The sequence below is a fragment of the Giraffa tippelskirchi genome, chromosome 1 (assembly GCF_054371585.1).
Source record: "Giraffa tippelskirchi isolate mGirTip1 chromosome 1, T2T-mGirTip1v1.2.pri, whole genome shotgun sequence".
In the NCBI taxonomy this organism is placed as follows: domain Eukaryota; kingdom Metazoa; phylum Chordata; class Mammalia; order Artiodactyla; family Giraffidae; genus Giraffa; species Giraffa tippelskirchi.
Window position 1 is genome coordinate 216337704 of NC_137275.1, and position 19362 is coordinate 216357065.

The following is a 19362-nucleotide window of genomic DNA, read 5'->3' on the forward strand; positions in this document are numbered from 1 at the left end:
CACTGAGTAAACACTGGTTGGGCTTAATGCTACTGAAAAGGGACTTGTGCCAGCTGATGGGATTCCAACTAGGGGGACCAGTTGCACTAACGAACTGATGTTCTCTCTGTTGATATTCCACTTCTGAATGTAACCATATCTGCCAAAACCTTTGCCTCAACAGGCCTTAAATGCATAGTAAGGTTGAGTTTTTATTGCCAAAGTAAAGCAAAGAACTGAGACAACTTAATGAGACAGCTTATAAATTGTTCAGGAAAAAAATCAGCCTTTGAAATTCATTCATTCAATTCATTTTAGTTTTTATTCAAGAGTCATACAAAGCACTATCATCTGTATTATTTAGAAGTGGCTTTCAAAACATTTTTGCCATGACTCATAGTATATATAAAAAAAAATACCCTTTACATCACAATCCAGGTCATATTCATTCATTCCTTCAGTAAGTATTGATCACCTACTATACGCCAAATACTATCCTCAGAATACAGTAGTAAACAGGCAGGAAGCAAGAACAAAAGCCCTTGCCCTCAAAGACCTTACATGCAGGTGGAGCATATGATAAACAAAGTAAATAAACTCACAAACACACAGAAAAGGAAGATTTATGAACCAAAACCTATTTCTACATGCCATGTACTCTGATGTTTTCTATTGAAAAAAAAAGCGGGTCATACCCCATTCAGCCATTTAGTTGGTCTCTCAATTCGGTAATGTATTGAGACCTGCACTCTGAAAAACTGTGGTCTAGGTAATTTGTGAATTAGGCTGTGTGTGTATTGTTCTCCTTTTACAGAGGAGACAGAGCGACAGGTTAAGTCTTAAGGTTAAGTGCGTCAGCCACACTCACCTGCAACCCGAGGGAAGCACCACCGGAGCCCACTGCCGCCCTCCCCGTTATCCTTTGCGGTCCTCACAGCTGCTGCAGTCCCTACTTTGATGAGGAAGTCCTGAGCTCTGCCTGGGGCAGACCTTCTTTCCCTGCCAGGGAAGATCGCATTAGTAACGGCTCGGCGTGACTAGACTGCGCATGCTCGGGTTTGCCGCTCCCGGGCCACGCACTGGATGCTGCTTCCTCGCTGCTGTACCAGAGTGGGCTCCTCTGCACTGCGGCTTCTCTAAGAGCAAGTCTTAACTCATCTCTTCCCCTTAAAGCACAGTGCTTTACAGAGCAGGCATTAGTAAATACACATGGGAACTGAACTGAATTTGTACGGAAACGGGTGGAGGAAGTGCTTACTAGTCAGGACTGGAAGATTCAGATGTTTAAGCGATATCTATTTAAAGAGCTGAGACCAGAAAAGATACCCCTGGGAAAAAGATCTCTTTACTCAGGTTATAAAAGTTACACGTTTGGTAGAAGCATCAATAGTATAAAAACTATTCAATCCAAAAATGTTATCTCCCTAGCATCAATAGATTTAGAATGATGCCAGGAGCTCAGGGATTGCACGGAAGAGTAACTTGTATCAATTCAAGAAAGTGAGGACCAAGGAGGGCCAAGGCTAGCTGTGTGAACCTGAGACAGGCAGAGAGGCAAAGGCCCGGGTGCTCGCCAGCAGTAGGAGAAAGGGCACCTTTGCTGTAACGGTGACCATTACAATGGAGACAGCTGCCAACTCACCCAAATGAGGAAAACCAGTCCCAATTCTCAACAGAGAGAATCTAAATGGCACAGCCATATCTAGAACTGTCCACTCCTGCTTCGTACAGTTTAGGTGAGATGGGGCTGAGTGGCTGGAACAAATACCTAAGGGAAGGAAGGAGAATCTGTTCGAAAAGGGACATGAACTTTTTCTAATTCTTGACTCAAACTGTAACTTTCAGTTTAAAATTGCATCCTACCACCAGACAGGATGGGGACTTAAGGCCAAGATGAGGTCAGTTATAAAAAATACTATTATCTGTGATATAGTATAAAACATAATTTCAACCCTATTAAAAGTAAAAAAAAATACTATTAACTAAGTGACCTCTAAGGTTCAGGGACCTACATATGTATGGATTTTTAGATATCAAGAACACTGAATTCTCTAGCCCATGGTTTTCAGACTTTATTTTGAATTAGACACTAATTCCATAGGACTAAGGTCAGTTGTGGGCACTGCATATTTAAGTAAGCATCCTGGATTCTGTTTAAAGATGTATCATGTTGAGAAACTTGCTTAACCTAATTCTTTCCTCTTTAACTGAAAAGGGGCTCAACTTTGTTTCTAATTAGAGCAAAAATGGGCAGTAAAGCTATTGAGGCACACTATTTATGCAGTACCACTAAATAAGAGCATGTACAAAATTTAAAACTCTATTTCTTATTGTTTTTAATAGCATTTAGTCACATAATTAACAGTGGCATAGCTTTATAAAAGGTATTTACAATTGGCTGGTAACTTACTTGCATCTTGGGTTTTCTTTTAAAATTGAGAATAGGGAAACTAGTTACCAGTTAAAGGGTATTTTAGGATATGATGACTATAAACGCAAAAGGTACAGTGATATCAATTCTATAAATAGCAAGTGTGAATGTAACTTAAGCCTATTGGTTCACATTTTTAAAAAGCACCCTAATTTGTTTATAAAGTATTTTAAATTGTTCTTGAAAGTCTACTGTAGACATGATATATTCAGTCCAACTAGTTTGGGAGGTGGGTTATGTGACCACATCCAATTTGGGGTCTGATTCAGAATCAAAAATCAAACTCCCTTACACACAGATTATAGTCCTGAGCAGCCGCATCAGTTCCCAGATTATACAGCTTCCAGAGCTTTCATCATCCTGGTCACCTTCCTTTTTTTGCTTTCACTTACACATCTTTCTTTTAAAGAAACAAAACATATAAAAAAAAGTCCACCAAAATTCTGAAAGTCACAGTTTGTATAGCACTGAATGATAGTAGCTTTGGCATTTGATATTACAAAGTCACTTCTGTTACAAATATTTTCTTCATTCTGGGTCAAGGCGAGGTAAAACAGGAAGAATGAGATTCCCAAATGCAGAATCTTGAGTTATGAAGTATCCCGATGAATGTGCATGTGCATGCTAAGAAAGAGTTAAAAAAAAAAAAGAAAAAAAGGCAATTTAGTTATTAAGAGTCACAGTTCTTCAACCAAGGCATTAAAATTACTTACCCTTTCTGAGTGCTTAAGACCAAATTTGTTTTAAAAGATAGTTCTGCTGCTGCTAATTTTGTTTAAATACACAGAAGATCTACAATAATAAAGAATTCACACTAACAAGTTGCACCAGGTACTAATTTATCCTCCCTACTCTCTTCCTTGTGGGTCTCATCAGTCAATAATTGAGTCAAAGACGTGAATTACTTTGTTCCTGGAAGTGGGGAGGAAAACTAGGAACAAGGTCCCAGAGTGCTCTGCTCTTGGTCAATAAAGCAGGAGAGTGAGAAAGAAGGGCAGAAGCTGGAAGGAGAAGGGAGAAGGTAGCTGATTACTGGTGGTTAAGATGCCAACATTTTGTAGAGAATGCTGGAATGTAAATAACAAAACCATCAGTGATGTCCTTTGTCACTGTTCATAGGTGGTCTAAAGGGAGATGATCTTTAATGTAATGTCCCTTGCAATTCTGAGATTCTAAGGCTTAAAAGCATCAGTAATGATGTCTTGTCCAAGGTCTCTGAGAATCTTAAATTATCCAAGATCAATGAAATACTAAAGCTGTTCATTACAGTCAATTTTTTTAAGATGATGGGTTGTCAGATTTCCATATTAAGAGTTAAGTCTTGCTCAGTCATGTCCAATTCTTTGCGACCCTGCAGACTACAGCCCACCAGGCTCCTGTCCATGGGATTCTCCAGGCAAGAATGCTGGAGTGGGTTGCCATGCCCTCCTCCAGAGGATCTTCCCAACCCAGGGATTGAACCTGTGTCTCTTATGTCTCCTGCACTGGCAGGTGGGTTCTTTACCACTAGCACCACCCAAAACAGATATGCTGACCATTAAAAAAAGAATCCAAGCAACAATAAATCAGTAAGACTATCAAAGGACATAACAGCATGACCAATTTGAAAAATATATATGTACTATTAAACTAGCCAGCCAGTTCAGCTTCTTGAGCTCATTCAGGCCATCCAAATATCCTACACTCTTGTGCACACGCAGTCTCTTGCCAGGTGTGGCAAAGAATCAATCATGTGTGAACACCATAAAAGATACTTTCATTACTCCTGTATTGGTCCTTCAAATCCTCTGGGCATAATTGAACGTCAGCAAACTACTGCAATTATGTATGGAACATTTTTATTGATATTGCTCCACTGAAATACAAAATAAGAATTGTGCTGGTTTCCAAGCCCTGGGAAATCTCCGGTGAGACAAGAATGTCAGTCACACTTTTCTCACCTGCAAAGCTGCCTTCTGCTGGGCTGCAATATGCTGCTGCTCAGCGTGGTCCCGGAAGTCCTTGTTGAGAGCAGGTCTTGAGAGCGCTATGCTAAAATGGGAATCTTAGTTACTTGACTATTTATAGACTCCTTTACTTCTGAATCACATTTTTCATTAGATATTCTATATAGGGATTATTTAAAAAGAAAAAACAACATCTTCCTGAATAAGTCTTTTTTCTTCTTCCACTGTTTACATTAATTTATATGGAAAAGCCCATATTATTTACAAGTGCTTCAGATTATCTCCTTTTTAACAATGATTTATGGTCTTCTGCTTTCAAAATGATTTGAGGTACTCTGGTCTATCATAAAGTTACATTTATGATGAAAACTAAAGAGCTGACTATTTCAAGCAGATCGTAGAGCATATGAAGGCAGGGTTCAAACCTGACACATTTGAAGAAATTTATGGTTCAGTAGGACTGGAGGTCAGGGCTAGAGAGGGGAGAAGTGGGTTGTCAAAAAATGAGTCTAGGAAGGAAGGCAGGTACCAGAACATATACAGCCTTGTGAAAGAAATCAAGAAATTCGATTCCTAGGCTGGGAAATTAAACATAAAAGAATGATAAATGCTCAGAGATGGAAGTGAGAGGGAATAATAAACAAAGTTCACATTTATGATTTTGATTACTAGTAGATCTGTACCACTCACGGCAACAAGTAAGCCAAGAATACTGAGTAGGCAGAGAGGGGAGATGAGTTCAGTACGGAACACACCAAGGGTGAAATGCCTGTAGGACGTCAAAGTACAGATGTCCAGGAGGCAGTCTGGTACTTGAGAGTGGAATGGGCTAGAGATATTAAGTGTGTAAAAGTTATCGGCACATAAATAACAGGCTGTGAAAGTGGATGCAACTGTCCAGTGAAAAGAAGCAGACTGGGCAACTGGATCTAGAACAGAACTCGGAGGAATACCAACATTCAAGAGACAGGCAGTGGAGAAATGTCTAAAATAGACACCAAGACTGTATAACAGTGAATGAATGGAAGCCAAGAAGAGTATTTAAAGGAGGAGGGAACTGTATACAATGGAGTAAAAAAAATAAAAAGCTTTTCATTTGTGACGGCAAATACCATGAGCTCACTTATATATGGAATCTAAAAAACAAAATGAAAACAAGACTTGTATATACCTGAATCTAACACAATATTGTATATCAAGTATATGCCAATAAAAATTAAAACAAAAAATTAACCAGTAATAATAAAAAAAAAAAAGAAAACAGACTCACAGATAAACAGGTGGTTAACAGAGGGGAGGGGTGTGAGGTGGGAGAAACAGGTAAAGAGGATTAAGAGGCACGAACCCGTTAGAAGATAAAGAGGTCACAGGAATGTAATATGCAGCATAAGAAATATGATCAACAATATTGTAATAACTTTGTGTAGGGACAGATGGTTACTTATTGTAGTGATCAGATCACAGTGTATGCACATGTCAAATCATTATGCAGTAAACCTGAAGCTAACATAATATTGTACGGTAACTACATTTCAATTTTTTAAAAAGGAAGAAATCAGTGGTTGCAAATAATGCTAAGCAGTCTAACAAGAAAAGGACTTTGGTTCACCAGATTTAGCCACAAGGAAGTTGCAAGTGACCTGGGCTCCAATCCATTCTTTGGGGCTAGGGTGGGGAGGCCTGGAAGTCAGACTGTAGTGGGCTAAGGAGTCAGTCAGTGAGAGAGCAGAGATCAGTAGGTACAGACAACTCCTTTAAGAGATCTGCCTGAAAGAAAGAAGGGGAAGTTAAGGTGGTGGCTGAATGGAATAATGGGTGTCAGGGAAGAGATTTAAGATGGCAGAAATGAAATAAAATAAAGATCATTAAGCTACCTCAATTTTACCTACTTGGCATAATGCTTAAAAAGTGGAACATTAACAATAATTTCATGAATAACAACAACCAAAAAACACAAAACTCTTTTCTTTTTTTTGAAAGTAGGCTGTAAATTAAATATTCTGATTAGAATTAAAATATTTAAAATCTAATCAATTTTTAAAAATCTATTTTTTTCAAATCCAACTAGGAAATAAAACGTCACCTGTTAAATTCCAATGTTAAAGAAACAAATCACTGCTAACCAATTTTAGTTCTGTCCAAGATACTTTTTATATCACTAAATATAAAAACCAGATGATTCTTCTATACCTAGCTCCAGGGTGATTTGTTGAAGATTGGTTCTGCATTAGTAACTTTCTTTTTTCTTTGTCCAGTTCTGCCAAGATTGCAACTCTATTTTTGTTTTGAAAACCTAAAATAAGAGAGGGGACAGGGAATGAGAAAGAAAGAAAACAGATTAGAACTATTTTATAAGCCTAGGCTACCTAGAAATCCAGAAAGCAAAATTTTATTCTCTAACATGATAATGAACTACTAGTAAGCAGTTTTCCCTGTCTCTCTATTACCTATTTTCAACCAACTGTAACAGCATTATACACAGATAAAAGCAAATTATAACACTGACTGAGGACTTTTAGGACTTAGTTCTACAGAATTTTAATCACCAAAGATGGTAACAGCATTTGTTTCTTAAAATCTCTGTGGCCCCAAATCCTGCAGGGACCAATCTCTACCTTGCTCAGTCAATCTCTGAAGTGGAGATTTTCTTAGTTCTCAGTTTTAGGAGTCTTTATGAATGTCTCTTTCATGGAAGTGGAAAGCATGAAAAGTACTCAATATACTCAGGTCAAAACAGTATTTCTTTTTCTCAACTGCTTTCATTCAGAAATAATACAGTCTTTCAAGGAACAAGTCAAAGAACTGCAACTGACGAGCAAACAGTGCTGAGAAAGAAATGGAACATAACTGAAAGGGAAAGGCTATGGTCAGGTCTATTAGGCTCTTATTTTCTGATCTTGTCTGATGTCTGATGGAAAAGGCAGGGAAACCGATTCTCTCTTAGAGCCAGGAAAGGACTTGCAGCTCTTAATTTTATCCCAGTGAGATTACTGACCTGTAGAACTGAAAAATAATGGATTCTTGTTGTTCTAAGCCATTAAGTTTGTGGTCATTTTTTTTATATTTACTGGTTTTTTTCTTTTTACCAAAACTTGTACTTCCTTCTTGAGCTTTCAAAAATAATTTATATGTCAATTTTTGCACAAAACATTTACTATATTATAGACATATACAGTCAACAGAACTTAAGTAGCAATAATAGTTTATTTCAATTTGAAACTTAAGGCAAAAAAGTAGGTAGTCTATTTGTTACATGAAGTGCGTTATGCTTAGTTGCTCAGTTATGTCTGACTCTTTGCGACCCTATGAACGGTAGCCCTCCAGGCTCTTCTGTCCATGGGATTTTTCAGGCAGGATTACTGGAGCAGGTTGCCATTTCCTCCTCCAGGGGATCTTCCCGATCCAGGGATTGAACCTGAGTCTCCTACATTGGCAGGCAGATTCTTGACCACTGAGCCACCCAGGAAGGTGTGTTATGTGAAGTAGTTAAGTATAATTTTCTAGAGCAAGATTCTCCCACTGTCAAGGTTTGCACAAACTTAACTCAAAGGCATAGATATATAAAAGTTAACTTCTATTACAATCACTACATGAACTGTTTTTTAACACAAACTACCTCTTGCCATAATTCAGCATTTATGTTATTTTATATGCATCTTAAAGTTAAAGGTAACTTTTATGTTCTTAGAAGCATGAGGGTAGTAAAACATATTATCTCATGTACAGTAGGAAGTACTTACTATTTCTTTATAACTAAACTTTTTCCTAATAAAATTATTTAATAATGCAACACACTCTAGAAGTTCCACTTTTAGAACTATAACTGTCTCCATTCACAATCATATGTACTATCATTTCCACATTCATTTATAGAAACATTTTGATAGCACACATTTCTGTGTCACTAAAATATTCTGGAGTAACTAGCATTACATCAAATTGCACTTAAAACCTAACAGCTTATAATTCACTTTGTGTGAATAGTTCTATGACACTTAAACAAGGACTAATAGGGAATCTTTTTATTGAAAAAAATCTAAAACTAAAGAATGAAAATTACTGTTTGATAAGTGGGGTTATGGATAATATACTTTCCAATTGTTATACTGCTTTCATAATGATTATTTTTAAAGATATTTTAAAAATTCAAATCCTTTCAAGTAGTTATCTTACAAGCTATATACTCTTCACAACTCGACAGTAAAGCGAACTATACCATCCTAAGAGAGCTGTTTAGGGGGAGGTTCCCTGGTGGCCTACTGGTCAGCACTGCATGCTTTCACTTCCGTGGCCTAGGTTCAATCCCTGACTGGGTAACTGAGACCCTATAAGCCGCTTAGCATGTCCCATCCTCAAAAAAAAAAACACAACAGCTGTTTAGTATTGGAGGAGTCCACTCCTCCAATTAGTTTATTGGTTTACTAATAAACTATTAGTTTAACATGTTTTAAGTTATTTATTGTGCAAAAATGACATACATACAGGCACTAAGGCAGATGGTAAGATTGCAATGATGTGTCACAACCTGACTTCATTCTAGCTCTCATGGTTCTTAAAACATTCCAGTGAAGATAGAGATGATCAAATAATTACACAGATGAATGTATAATTAGAGTCTAAGATGAGCAGTCTGAAATAAAGAAATAAAATTCTATAAGTATTTATAATAATCACTGTAGGAATCAATGTTGAATCAACCTGAGACTGGAAGGAGAGGGAGCAGTGTCAAAGCAGTCTTCCACAGGAAGGAATGCCTGAGCTGAAATGTTAGATTAATTAGTTTAATGAGGGGTGGAGGGACAAAATAACCCTTCCCCCGGTAGAAAGATAATGGAAGCTACACGGTTGGGAATAGACTAGGTAAGAGAAAAAGAGCCAGTGGAGCAAGCTAGAGACGACAGAGGCTGTTTACGGCTGGAGAAATGCACAGAGGTGAGAGACCCAAGAGCTTTTTAGGCAGTTAAATCAACGGGACAATGAGAGAATCAATATCAAGTCAAGAATAAGGAGTAAGGTGTCATGGATGATTCTGAGGTTTCTGGCTTATGTAGTTAAATGGTACATTATTTCTATTGCTGCTGTAAAAAAAAAAAAAAGACCACAAACTTAATGGCTTAAAACAACAAGAATCCATTATTTTTCAGTTCTACAGGTCAGTAATCTCACTGGGATAAAATTAAGAGCTGCAAGTCCTTTCCTGGCTCTAAGAGAGAATCGGTTTCCCTGCCTTTTCCATCAGACAAGATGAGTTCCATCAGAACTCAGATGTGCCTGAGTTCCCTGGCTTGTGGTCCCCTTTCTCCCACTTCAAAGTCAACAATGTTGCACCCTCTGACCCTTTTTCTGTGGTCATTTCTCTCTGACACAGCCAGGAAAAAGCTCCCTGCTTTTAAAAACTCATGTGACTGAAATAGACCCACCTAGATAATCTAGGATAACATTCCCATCTCAAGGCCCTTAACCTTAACCACGTGTGCAAAATTCCTTCTGCCATGTAAGGTAACAATACTCACAGGTTCCGGGGATTATGATGTGGGTGTTTTCTGGAGTGAGTGAGTGTGTGTGTTTGCACACACGCGCGCTCAGTCATGTCCAACTCTGCGACTCCACAGACTGTAGCCCACCAGGCTCCTCTGTCCATGGAATTTTCCAGGCAAGAACACTGGAGGGGGTTACCATTTTTTTGGAGGGTAGGCAGGCAGAATATTATTCTGCCTCCTTAATGATACATAAAATGTATTCAGTGGTTCAAGCTTATACTAATTCAGGAGAGACTACCTGAGTCGAAGTCTTGGCAGAATAAAAAATATAACAACATTATTAACATGAATTAATTAGTAGCAGTATCTGGTCTTCTAGATAGCTAGTTAATGGCAAACACTTCCTATAACTTGCAAGATTAAAATATTATTCAACTCTTAAAAAAAATTATTCAACTCTTAGCCACCTTTTAGAATTTACTGAAAACACAAGATTAGGGAAAAGAATAACTCCTGAGGTCTGCTCAGGTGATCTCCCTGTGTTCAAGTTCTTTCTCTCTTAGACCCCAAAGACTTACTTACCCCTTTAAGCTACTGCCTCTTTTTCTATCCATTGAGGTTCCTTGTCTTCATCAGTGGCTAAATAAGATGATGAAATCTCTTCTGCTTGAATCACCCTTTCCTCCTCACTCATTTTTCTTTTCCTCTTACAGATAAACTCATTTCCCTGTGTTTATTTATAGTAAATAGTTTTAGTATTTTTAGATTTTATAGTAAGATTTTATATTTTATTTTAGAGTTTATAGTAAGGATTTTCTGCTTAATAACAGGTACATTAAGAGATACAAAAATTAAGATGAGGTCTTATGCCCCTAGTCTGCTGCTGCTGCTAAGTCGCTTCAGTCGTGTCCGACTCTGTGCGACCCCATAGACGGCAGCCCACCAGGCTCCCCCGTCCCCAGGATTCTCCAGGCAAGAACACTGGAGTGCGTTGCCATTTCCTTCTCCAATGCACGCAAGTGAAAAGTGAAAGGGAAGTTGCTCAGCTGTGTCCGACTCCCAGCAACCCCATGGACTGCAGCCTCCCAGGCTCCTCTGTCCATGGGATTCTCCAGGCAAGAGTACTAGAGTGGGGTGCTATTGCCTTCTCCTGCTCCTAGTCTAGAGCTCCCAATTTTTTCTTAGATGCTATAATTAGAATGTTCTAACCCACAGCAAAAGTACAGTGTGGGAAACAATCAACAGGGAACTTGGGCACAGATTCAACTTGGGTTCTCATCTCAGTACTGCTGCCAAGTCGCTTCAGCCGTGTCCGACTCTGTGCGACCCCATAGACGGCAGCCCACCAGGCTCCCCCGTCCCTGGGATTCTCCAGGCAAGAATACTGGAGTGAGTTGCCATTTCCTTCTCCAGTGCATGAAAGGGAAAAGTGAAAGTGAAGTCGCTCAGTCGTGTCCAACTCTTAGCGACCCCATGGACTGTAGCCTACCAGGCTCCTCCGTCCATGGGATTTCCAGGCAAGAGTACTGGAGTGGGGTGCCATTGCCTTCTCCGATCTCAGTACTACCAGTTATTATTTAATATTGGGAAAATTATCTCACTATGCAGGACTGATGGGCATAACAATGACAACTTTGAAGGATGGTTATATGAAATACAGTAAATATAAATAATACCTACCATACTGCCTGCCACGTGGTAGTTGCTTACTAAATACTAGCTATTATTTTTATTATCTCTTAGTGTTCTCTATCATTTAGATTGTTAACCTCACTAGATTCTTTTTTAAAAAATATTTATTTATTTATTTATTTATTTATTTGGTTGTGCTGGGTCTTAGTTGAGGCATGTGGGATCTAGTTCCCTGACCAGGGATCGAACCCGGGTCCCCTGCATTGGGAGCCCAGAGCTTTAGCCATTGGACTACCAGGAAAGTCCCCTCACTAGATTCTTGTCAGCCCCATTCTGACAATTCTTTTTCAGTAAACAGGTTTCCATTACAAAGGGTACAACTGGTTAGCACAGCTTTCTAGGTTACACTCACATGACTGGCCTCCCAGGTCAGTCTGAATGGACCTGGGGATCACAAGCTCTCTTCTGCTATACAAACAATCTCATTCTAGTTTACATAACATTCTGCCTCAATTCAGTTTCATTCCTATTTGAACCTGGGCCTACAGATCAATTCCAGCATCAGAAAACTACTGTACTGCCTTTGCCTAGGCAATGAAAAATGAGACAAAAACAAATCTAGCTTTATTTACTTAGAAATCTAGCTTTAAAAAACCAACTCCAAATCGTGTCTTTGCCTCCACACTCTCATCTTTAAAAAAGGTACAAATACAAGAATTTTAAGGTGATTTTTATGCATCACTAGGATAAATTCTTAGTTGAGAGGTAGCATACCTTAGCACAAGCCTGAAGGGTAAATTTGCTTTCCCTCTGGACCATAGGTGGTTTAGGTACTTGGGTCTGAGGTCACCAAGACACCTCCCAGGAGCTATGCTACTCTAATCCTACACAGTATCCTGAAATCACAGCTAAGAACATCCAAAGTGGCCCCAAATCAATAGTTCCCACCACTGGACTGCAGAAATTACAGTTATTACTCTAAGCATTATGAGATAACTATAAAAGAATTAAAAGAACTTGCACGTTCCTTAGTTTTTCACCAGGTTTCTCTGTGTAGCTGAAATCAGGTTAGACCAATCTCCCAACTGCCAACGCATGATCACAGGGCCCTGATATTTACCCATCATGAGGGCCTCTTTCCATAGGAATGGTACCTTGGCCAAATTCCAGTTTGATAATCTGCCTCTACATATTAAATTCTCAAAATGTTACTTCAGTTCAGTTCAGTCGCTCAGTCGTGTCCGACTCCCTGTGACCCCATGAACTGCAGCACGCCAGGCCTCCCTATCCATCACCACCTCCCAGAGTCCACCCAAACCCATGTCCATCGAGTCAGTGATGCCATCCAACCATCTCATCCTCTGTCGTCCCCTTCTCCTCCTGCCCTCAATCCTACCCAGCATTAGGATCTTTTCCAATGAGTCAACTCTTTGCATGAGGTGGCCAAAGTACTAGAGTTTCAGCTTCAACATCAGTCCTTCCAATGAACACCTAGCACTGATCTCCTTTAGGATGGACTGGTGGGATCTCCTTGCAGTCCAAGGGACTCTCAAGAGTCTTCTCCAACACCACAGTTCAAAAGCATCAATTCTGCGGCGCTCAGCTTTCTTCACCGTCCAACTCTCACATCCATACATGACCACTGGAAAAACCATAGCCTTGACTAGACAGACTTTTGTTGGCAAAGTAATGTCTCTGCTTTTAAATATGCTATCTAGGAAATGTTACTTATCAATCAAATAATTATTATGAACCCATCAAATGTTCCACACTATGACGAATGCTAAAGAGAATGAGAGACTTCAGTAACTGTCTGCCAAAAGCTTGTGAAATTGAGCAGTTCAGATTGCTACTGTAGTATGATAGACTGCTAGATCTAAAAGATGGCCTGTCCCCTACAGTAGAGACATTAATACATTACACCACACAGATGAAGATTTTTGTAAAAGTCATTCTTCTTTCAGTTATTATTGTAAGATAATTATGGAACTTGGTCTTCAATCTTCATAATAAGTAGTTCTAATACACATAAACAGTACAGAAGTAATTTAACATAAAGAGTAAAATGCAGTAGATCCAAATAAATAGTTTATTATCCCTGAGAGTCTCAGAGTCTACAGAACATGATATGGACTCCCTCTGCTGGTGTCTAATAGCAGCAGCTCACGACACCAAAAAAATCAGTGACAAAAGAGCAACAAAAGTCAAAGGACTAATCTAAATTTGCTTCTATTCAGGGGATGTTTCATAGTGGATTTGACTACGGATCAATCAAAGGCAACAGTAAAAATGATTGTGCTTTATTCCAACTGCTTAAAAAAATTATAAATCTTGAATATCTGTGCTGTTACAACAGAAAGATTAAAATATTTATTTTGTTTTCATTTGGACTTCATGGTGTGACTTTTAGCCGCGTATTTTCTCTCCAAAATGGATTTCTCTTAGTCTCATTTTGGTTCAAATTAAATTTTTAATCTGAATCCCTATAACCTGTTGAAAAGAAGAGGTCAAAAACCACAGGCAAATGTTGATCTGTAATTAGTCCACAGAACGCACAAATCACACTTGCGTATTTGAGAGAGCAGAACTGTATTAGCTGGTTATACCCAGTAAAGCTGTCACCACAGCTAGTTTTTTACAACACCACACTTCAATAAAGGGCTTCCCAGGTGGCTCGGTGGTAAAGAATCTGCCTGCCAAGGTAGAAGACTCAGGTTCAATCCGGGGGTGGGAAACATTCCCTGGAGAAGGAAATGGGAACCCACTCCAGTATTCTTGCCTGGAAAATCCCATGGACAGAGGAGCCTGGCAGGCTGCACTCCACGGGATCACAAAGTGTTGGACACAACTTAGCAACTAACACTTTCACACTCAGGATGGATTTTCTAATTCCAAGTCACCCTTTGAGGAACTGCCCCATTTTGAGTGCTTTGTGTAAAAATAAAGACTACTGTTTACGACAAAACAAAAAAATAAGCTGAGATTTCAGCTGCTGCAGCCCAACATAAAGGAGACAAGAGTTTGCAGTATGAGTTGAGCCAAGCCAGCTGCTAGAACAAAAATCACATTTCAGAGGAAATATAACAGAATCCAGAGTCTCTAAAATGTTTTAGTCATAGTACCCAGGATTTCATAACAAATCACTAAGTATTGTAAGAAATTTGGGCTCCCTTCTGGCTCAGCTGGTAAAGAATCCGCCTGCAATGTGGGAGACCTGGGTTCGATCCCTGGTTTGGGAAGATCCCCTGGAGAAGGGAAAGGCTATCCACTCCAGTATTCTGGCCTAGAGAATTCCATGGACTGTATAGTCTACGGGGTCACAAATAGTTGGACATGACTAAGTGACTTTCACTTACTTACAGTAAGAAAAAAAAAAATGTGACCCATACTCAAAAAAAAAGAAATGCAGTCAACAGAAACCAACTCCAAAATGATCTAGGTGATGTACTTAGCAGTGACCCAGAACCTGTATCTAGACTCTTAAAAAAAACTGATAATAAAAATAACCCAATTTTTAAAAAAATGAGTGAAAGGAAGTCTGAACAAACATTTCACAAAGATTTACAATGGCCAATAAGCACATTAAAAAGTGCTCAACATTTGTCATCAGGGAAATGCAAGTTAATACTACAATGAGATGTCACTTTACACCCTCTAAAATGGCTAAAATTGAAAAGACCAACAGTGCTCTATATGGAGCAACCAGAATTATCACACTTTTACTAGACGGAATGTAAAGTACACGCCGATGCTCCACTCCTATCTATTTATTCAAATATCTGCAAAAAGACTTACAAATATTCAAAGCAGCTTTATTCACAATGTCCCAAACTGATAGAACCCCAAAGTCTCCAAAAAGGAAAATGAATAAGTAAACTGTGGTAACTTCATACGATGGAATACTAGTCTGCAATCAAACAGAATGAACAACTGATATACATGGCACAACATGGATGATTCTCACAGACAGGACAGTGAGTGTGAGCTGGACACAAACATGTTTATATGATGTTTAAAATGAAACACGACCAAGATTAATTTAAAAATAAGACCTGTCAAATGGACGCTTAATTTTGATATGGAGAGGAAAACAGAAGTTTGTTTCAATTTTTCAAGTAGGTTTTGTAAGTTTGTAAGTTTCACTTACAAAGTGGAACTGAATATTTTCTGGAGGCTAAACTTTGCTTTTGAGAACTTATTTTAAACAAAACAAAAACTTCTTACTTGGGATGTATCTAACTTGATTTGCTTTAGGGAGCTCTTAACACAGATGAAATGTGTATGGAAAGCTTTTCAAGCAAATGAAAATAAAGGCATGGATATTGCCCAATGACAATATTAACTTCTGTAAAAGTGGTTCTGATCTCAAGTAAAAGAGTAAGAAAACAAATTTCAGAGGAGGACCGAAGGTTTACAATGTTAGCATATTAACAGAGATTAAAATACAAGATTTAGATGTTCCACATGTTCAAGCTGGATTTAGGAAAGGCAGAGGAACCAGGGATCAGACTGCCAACACCTGCTAGATCATCGAAAAAGCAAGAGAGTTCCAGAAAAACATCTGCTTCACTGACTATGCCAAAGACTTTGACTGTGTGGACCACAACAAACTCTGGAAAATTCTTACAGAGATGGGAATACCAGATCATCTGACCAGAGAAATCTATATGCAGGTCAAGAAGCAACAGTTAGAACTAGACATGGAACAACAGACTGGTTCCAAATCGGGAAAGGAGTACATTAAGGCTGTATATTGTCACCCTGCTTATTTAACTTATATGCAGAGTACATCATGAGAAATGCTGGACTGCATGAAGCACAAGCTGGAATCAAGATGCTTGGAAAAATATCAATAACCTCAGATATGCAGATGACACCACCGTTATGGCAGAAAGAGAAGAAATAAAGAGCCTCTTGATGAAAGTGAAACAGGAGAGTGAAAATTTGGCTTAAAACTCAGCATTCAGAAAACTAAGATCACGGCATCTGGTCCCATCACTTCATGGCAAATAGATGGGGAAACAGTGGAAACAGTGACAGACTTAATTTTGGGGGGCTTCAAAATCACTGCAGATGGTGACTGCAGCCATGAAATGAAAAGACATTTGTTCCGTGGAAGAAAAGTTATGACCAACCTAGACAGCATATTAAGAAGCAGAGACATTATTTTGCCAACAAAGGTCCATCTAGTCAAAGCTATGGTTTTTCCAGTAGTCGCGTATGGATGTGAGAGTTGGACTATAAAGAAAGCTGAGTGCTGAAGAATTGATGGTTTTGAACTGTGGTGTTGCAGAAGACTCTTGAGAGTCCCTTGGACTGCAAGGAGATCAAACCAGTCCATCCTAAAGGAGATCAGTCCTGAATATTCATTGGAAGGACTGATGCTGAAACTCCAATACTCTGGCCACCTGATGCGAAGAACTGACTCATTGGAAAAGACCCTGATGCTGGGAAAGATTGAGGGCAGGAGGAGAAGGGGCCGACAGAGGATGAGATGGTTGGGTGGCATCATCGACTCGATGGACATGAGTTTGAGTAAACTCTGGGAGCTGGTGATGGACATAGAGGCCTGGCGTGTTGCAGTCTATGAGGTCACAAGGAGTTGGAGACGACTGAGTGACTGAGCTGAAAATATAGGATTAATAAATATTAAGGATGTTACATATAGACAAAATGTTGGAATTGCTTCAAATATGCGATTTTACTTTGCTAGTCTTTTTTTTTTGCTATTCATTTTTAATTCTGGCTACAATAACTGCCCCATGCTAAATGTTCTATCAAAATACTTTACTATAAAGGGGAAAAGTTTCTAGTAATAAAAGAAATTCCAGGATGCACTTACCTTGTCCTGAAGGGTTTGCTGCCATCTTCCTATTTTCTGTTTCAACTATGTTCAGTGATAACTGGTCAGCACTTTACAAACACCTGTAAAAAATAATGTGTACACACTTATCTTCATCTTTTCAGAAACATATGTCTGAAAGGCACACAACTTAAAGCAAGCACCTCAAGTTATTTAGAGTGCTCAGTTGCTTCAGTCATGTTTGACTCTGTGACCTTAAAGCCCGCCAGGCTCCTCTGTCCATGGGATTTTCCAGGCAAGAATACTGGAGAGGGTTGCCATTTCCTACTCCAGGAGATCTTCCTGACCCAGGGATGGAACCATCGTCTTTTTATGTCTTCCACACTGTCAGATGGGTTCTTTACCTCTACCACCACCTGGGAAGCCCACTTAATTAGAGTGAAAGTCAAATGTTTATTCTCACAGATGTTGATACCAACAGTTAGCATTACTGTCTTTACTTACATCATTAGACTGTGTTTACCAAATACTACCAAATGTATCAACTAATTGATAGTATCAATTCGACTGCAGGGCTAGGAAGCAAAAAATCACTCAACTATAGTGCCTCTGGATTCATTTAAGATACCTACCTAACAACATGGAGAAGGAAATGGCAACCCACTCCAGTATTTTTGCCTGGAAAATTCCATGGACGGAGGAGCCTGGTAGGCTACAGTCCATGGGGTCACAAAGAGTCGGACATGACTGAATGACTTCACTTTTCACCTAACAACTACTGTGTATACTACTTAAGGCTAAAAAGGGAAACAAGCCGAATATTTATCCAGTATATACTCTGCACTCTACACTATGTAAGATGACTGAAATTAGTTATTTTATTTATCACCACTTTATAAATGGGGAGATTGTGCCCACGGTCACGAAGCTAGTGCGAATACGGTTAGTTCTAAACTTCGTGCTTTTGAACTAGGGCTTGGGTAGATCCCAAATGAGCAAGACCCTACTCTTGCTCTCATGAAATGTACAATCCAGTGGGAAAACACAGTCTCATTCAAGCAACCATACCAAAAAAAGTTTAACACGCGCTTTTTACAAGGCGTAAACAACGCTCTGGGAGCAGAGACGAACTGATTCTACTGGCGTGACGAGGTATGCCTTCTAATATGCGCACAAAAGGACAAGAGCTAGTAAACAAATGTCGGTTTTGAACAAAATAATGTTAAGTGTCTCCTGGGGCTTAAGTATAGAGCAGGCGAAACCGGGTTAGCAAGGGAGGAACAAGAGGGCCATCTTGTGATGGGGAACGTCAAGCAGGGACGTGACAAGGTTGGACCAGCGTCTCAGAAGGGTCCCTGGGGCGTGCGAGGAGGGCTGGCGGAGCGGCTGCAGCCGAGACCCAGGACAACAGGGGGAGTGAAAGCTGGGAGGCAAAGCTGACGGGGAAGGCACTACCCTATGGCAAGGGATGGCGGCAGCACGTCAGCGCCGAGGCCACACACCTCCATAACCGGTGCCGCCAGGCGGTCCTACTTACCGCGAGGCGGAAGAGCCCAGGACCGCCTAGCCGTCAGGTCGCGTCCGCCAAGGGGGCGCGACCACTTCAAGACCCGCAACTCGAGCTCAACATACAACTCTACAACCCTCCCGCCCCCGCTGCTCTTCCGCCTCCCGGTGACTGACCCCCGAGGGAGCGGAAGTCCCGCCTCCCGCCTGGACCCAACGGCCGCTCCTCACGGTGATTCGTACTTTAACTGCCAACCTGATGCATACGCCACTTCCTTTCCAAAGAGTGGCAGCCAGAGAGGCTCATGGAACTTGCAGGCCGGGGGCGGGGCCCGAAAGGGGCGGGGCGCGCAGTGACGTAAGGGCGGAGGCAGAGACAGAACGGGTCCCTAGCACCGCAAGTAGGTATTCCGTCCAGACCGCTGGGGGGAGAAAAGCCACCAGCCCAGCAAGTGTGAATCCACTTAGGTAGGGACTGAGGCGGAGCTGCGGTTGGCACTCAGAGAGCGAGCTTTAACAACCATCTTGGGGTTGCGCATCTTAATGTACACAAATCCCGGGGATACTTGCCTACTTTAATTAAAC

At 40.1% G+C, this 19362-nt stretch overlaps 2 protein-coding genes across 7 annotated transcripts in view; one reads left to right on the top strand and one right to left on the bottom strand.

Moving 5' to 3' along the window:
* KIAA1958 (KIAA1958 ortholog) overlaps nt 1-19362 on the top strand; it is a 168699-nt gene that overhangs the window by 146292 nt on the left and 3045 nt on the right. The gene's annotated exons all lie outside the window — the stretch shown is intronic.
* On the bottom strand, nt 283-18986 carry INIP (INTS3 and NABP interacting protein). Of its 6 annotated transcripts, none has more exons than XM_081527215.1 (6): nt 18955-18986; nt 17311-17393; nt 8839-8986; nt 6547-6649; nt 4351-4441; nt 283-3034 (listed from the first exon to the last, which is right to left on the bottom strand). In XM_081527215.1, exons 4-6 carry the CDS (start codon nt 6582-6584, stop codon nt 2939-2941), a joined length of 225 nt encoding a protein of 74 aa, XP_081383341.1. In that variant the 5' UTR covers nt 6585-6649; nt 8839-8986; nt 17311-17393; nt 18955-18986; the 3' UTR covers nt 283-2938. The 6 variants fall into 6 exon arrangements, with proteins under 6 accessions (XP_081383341.1, XP_081383320.1, XP_081383330.1 ...); XM_081527194.1 differs by lacking the exon at nt 18955-18986 and adding an exon at nt 18809-18934; XM_081527204.1 differs by lacking the exons at nt 8839-8986; nt 18955-18986 and adding exons at nt 10419-10563; nt 18809-18934.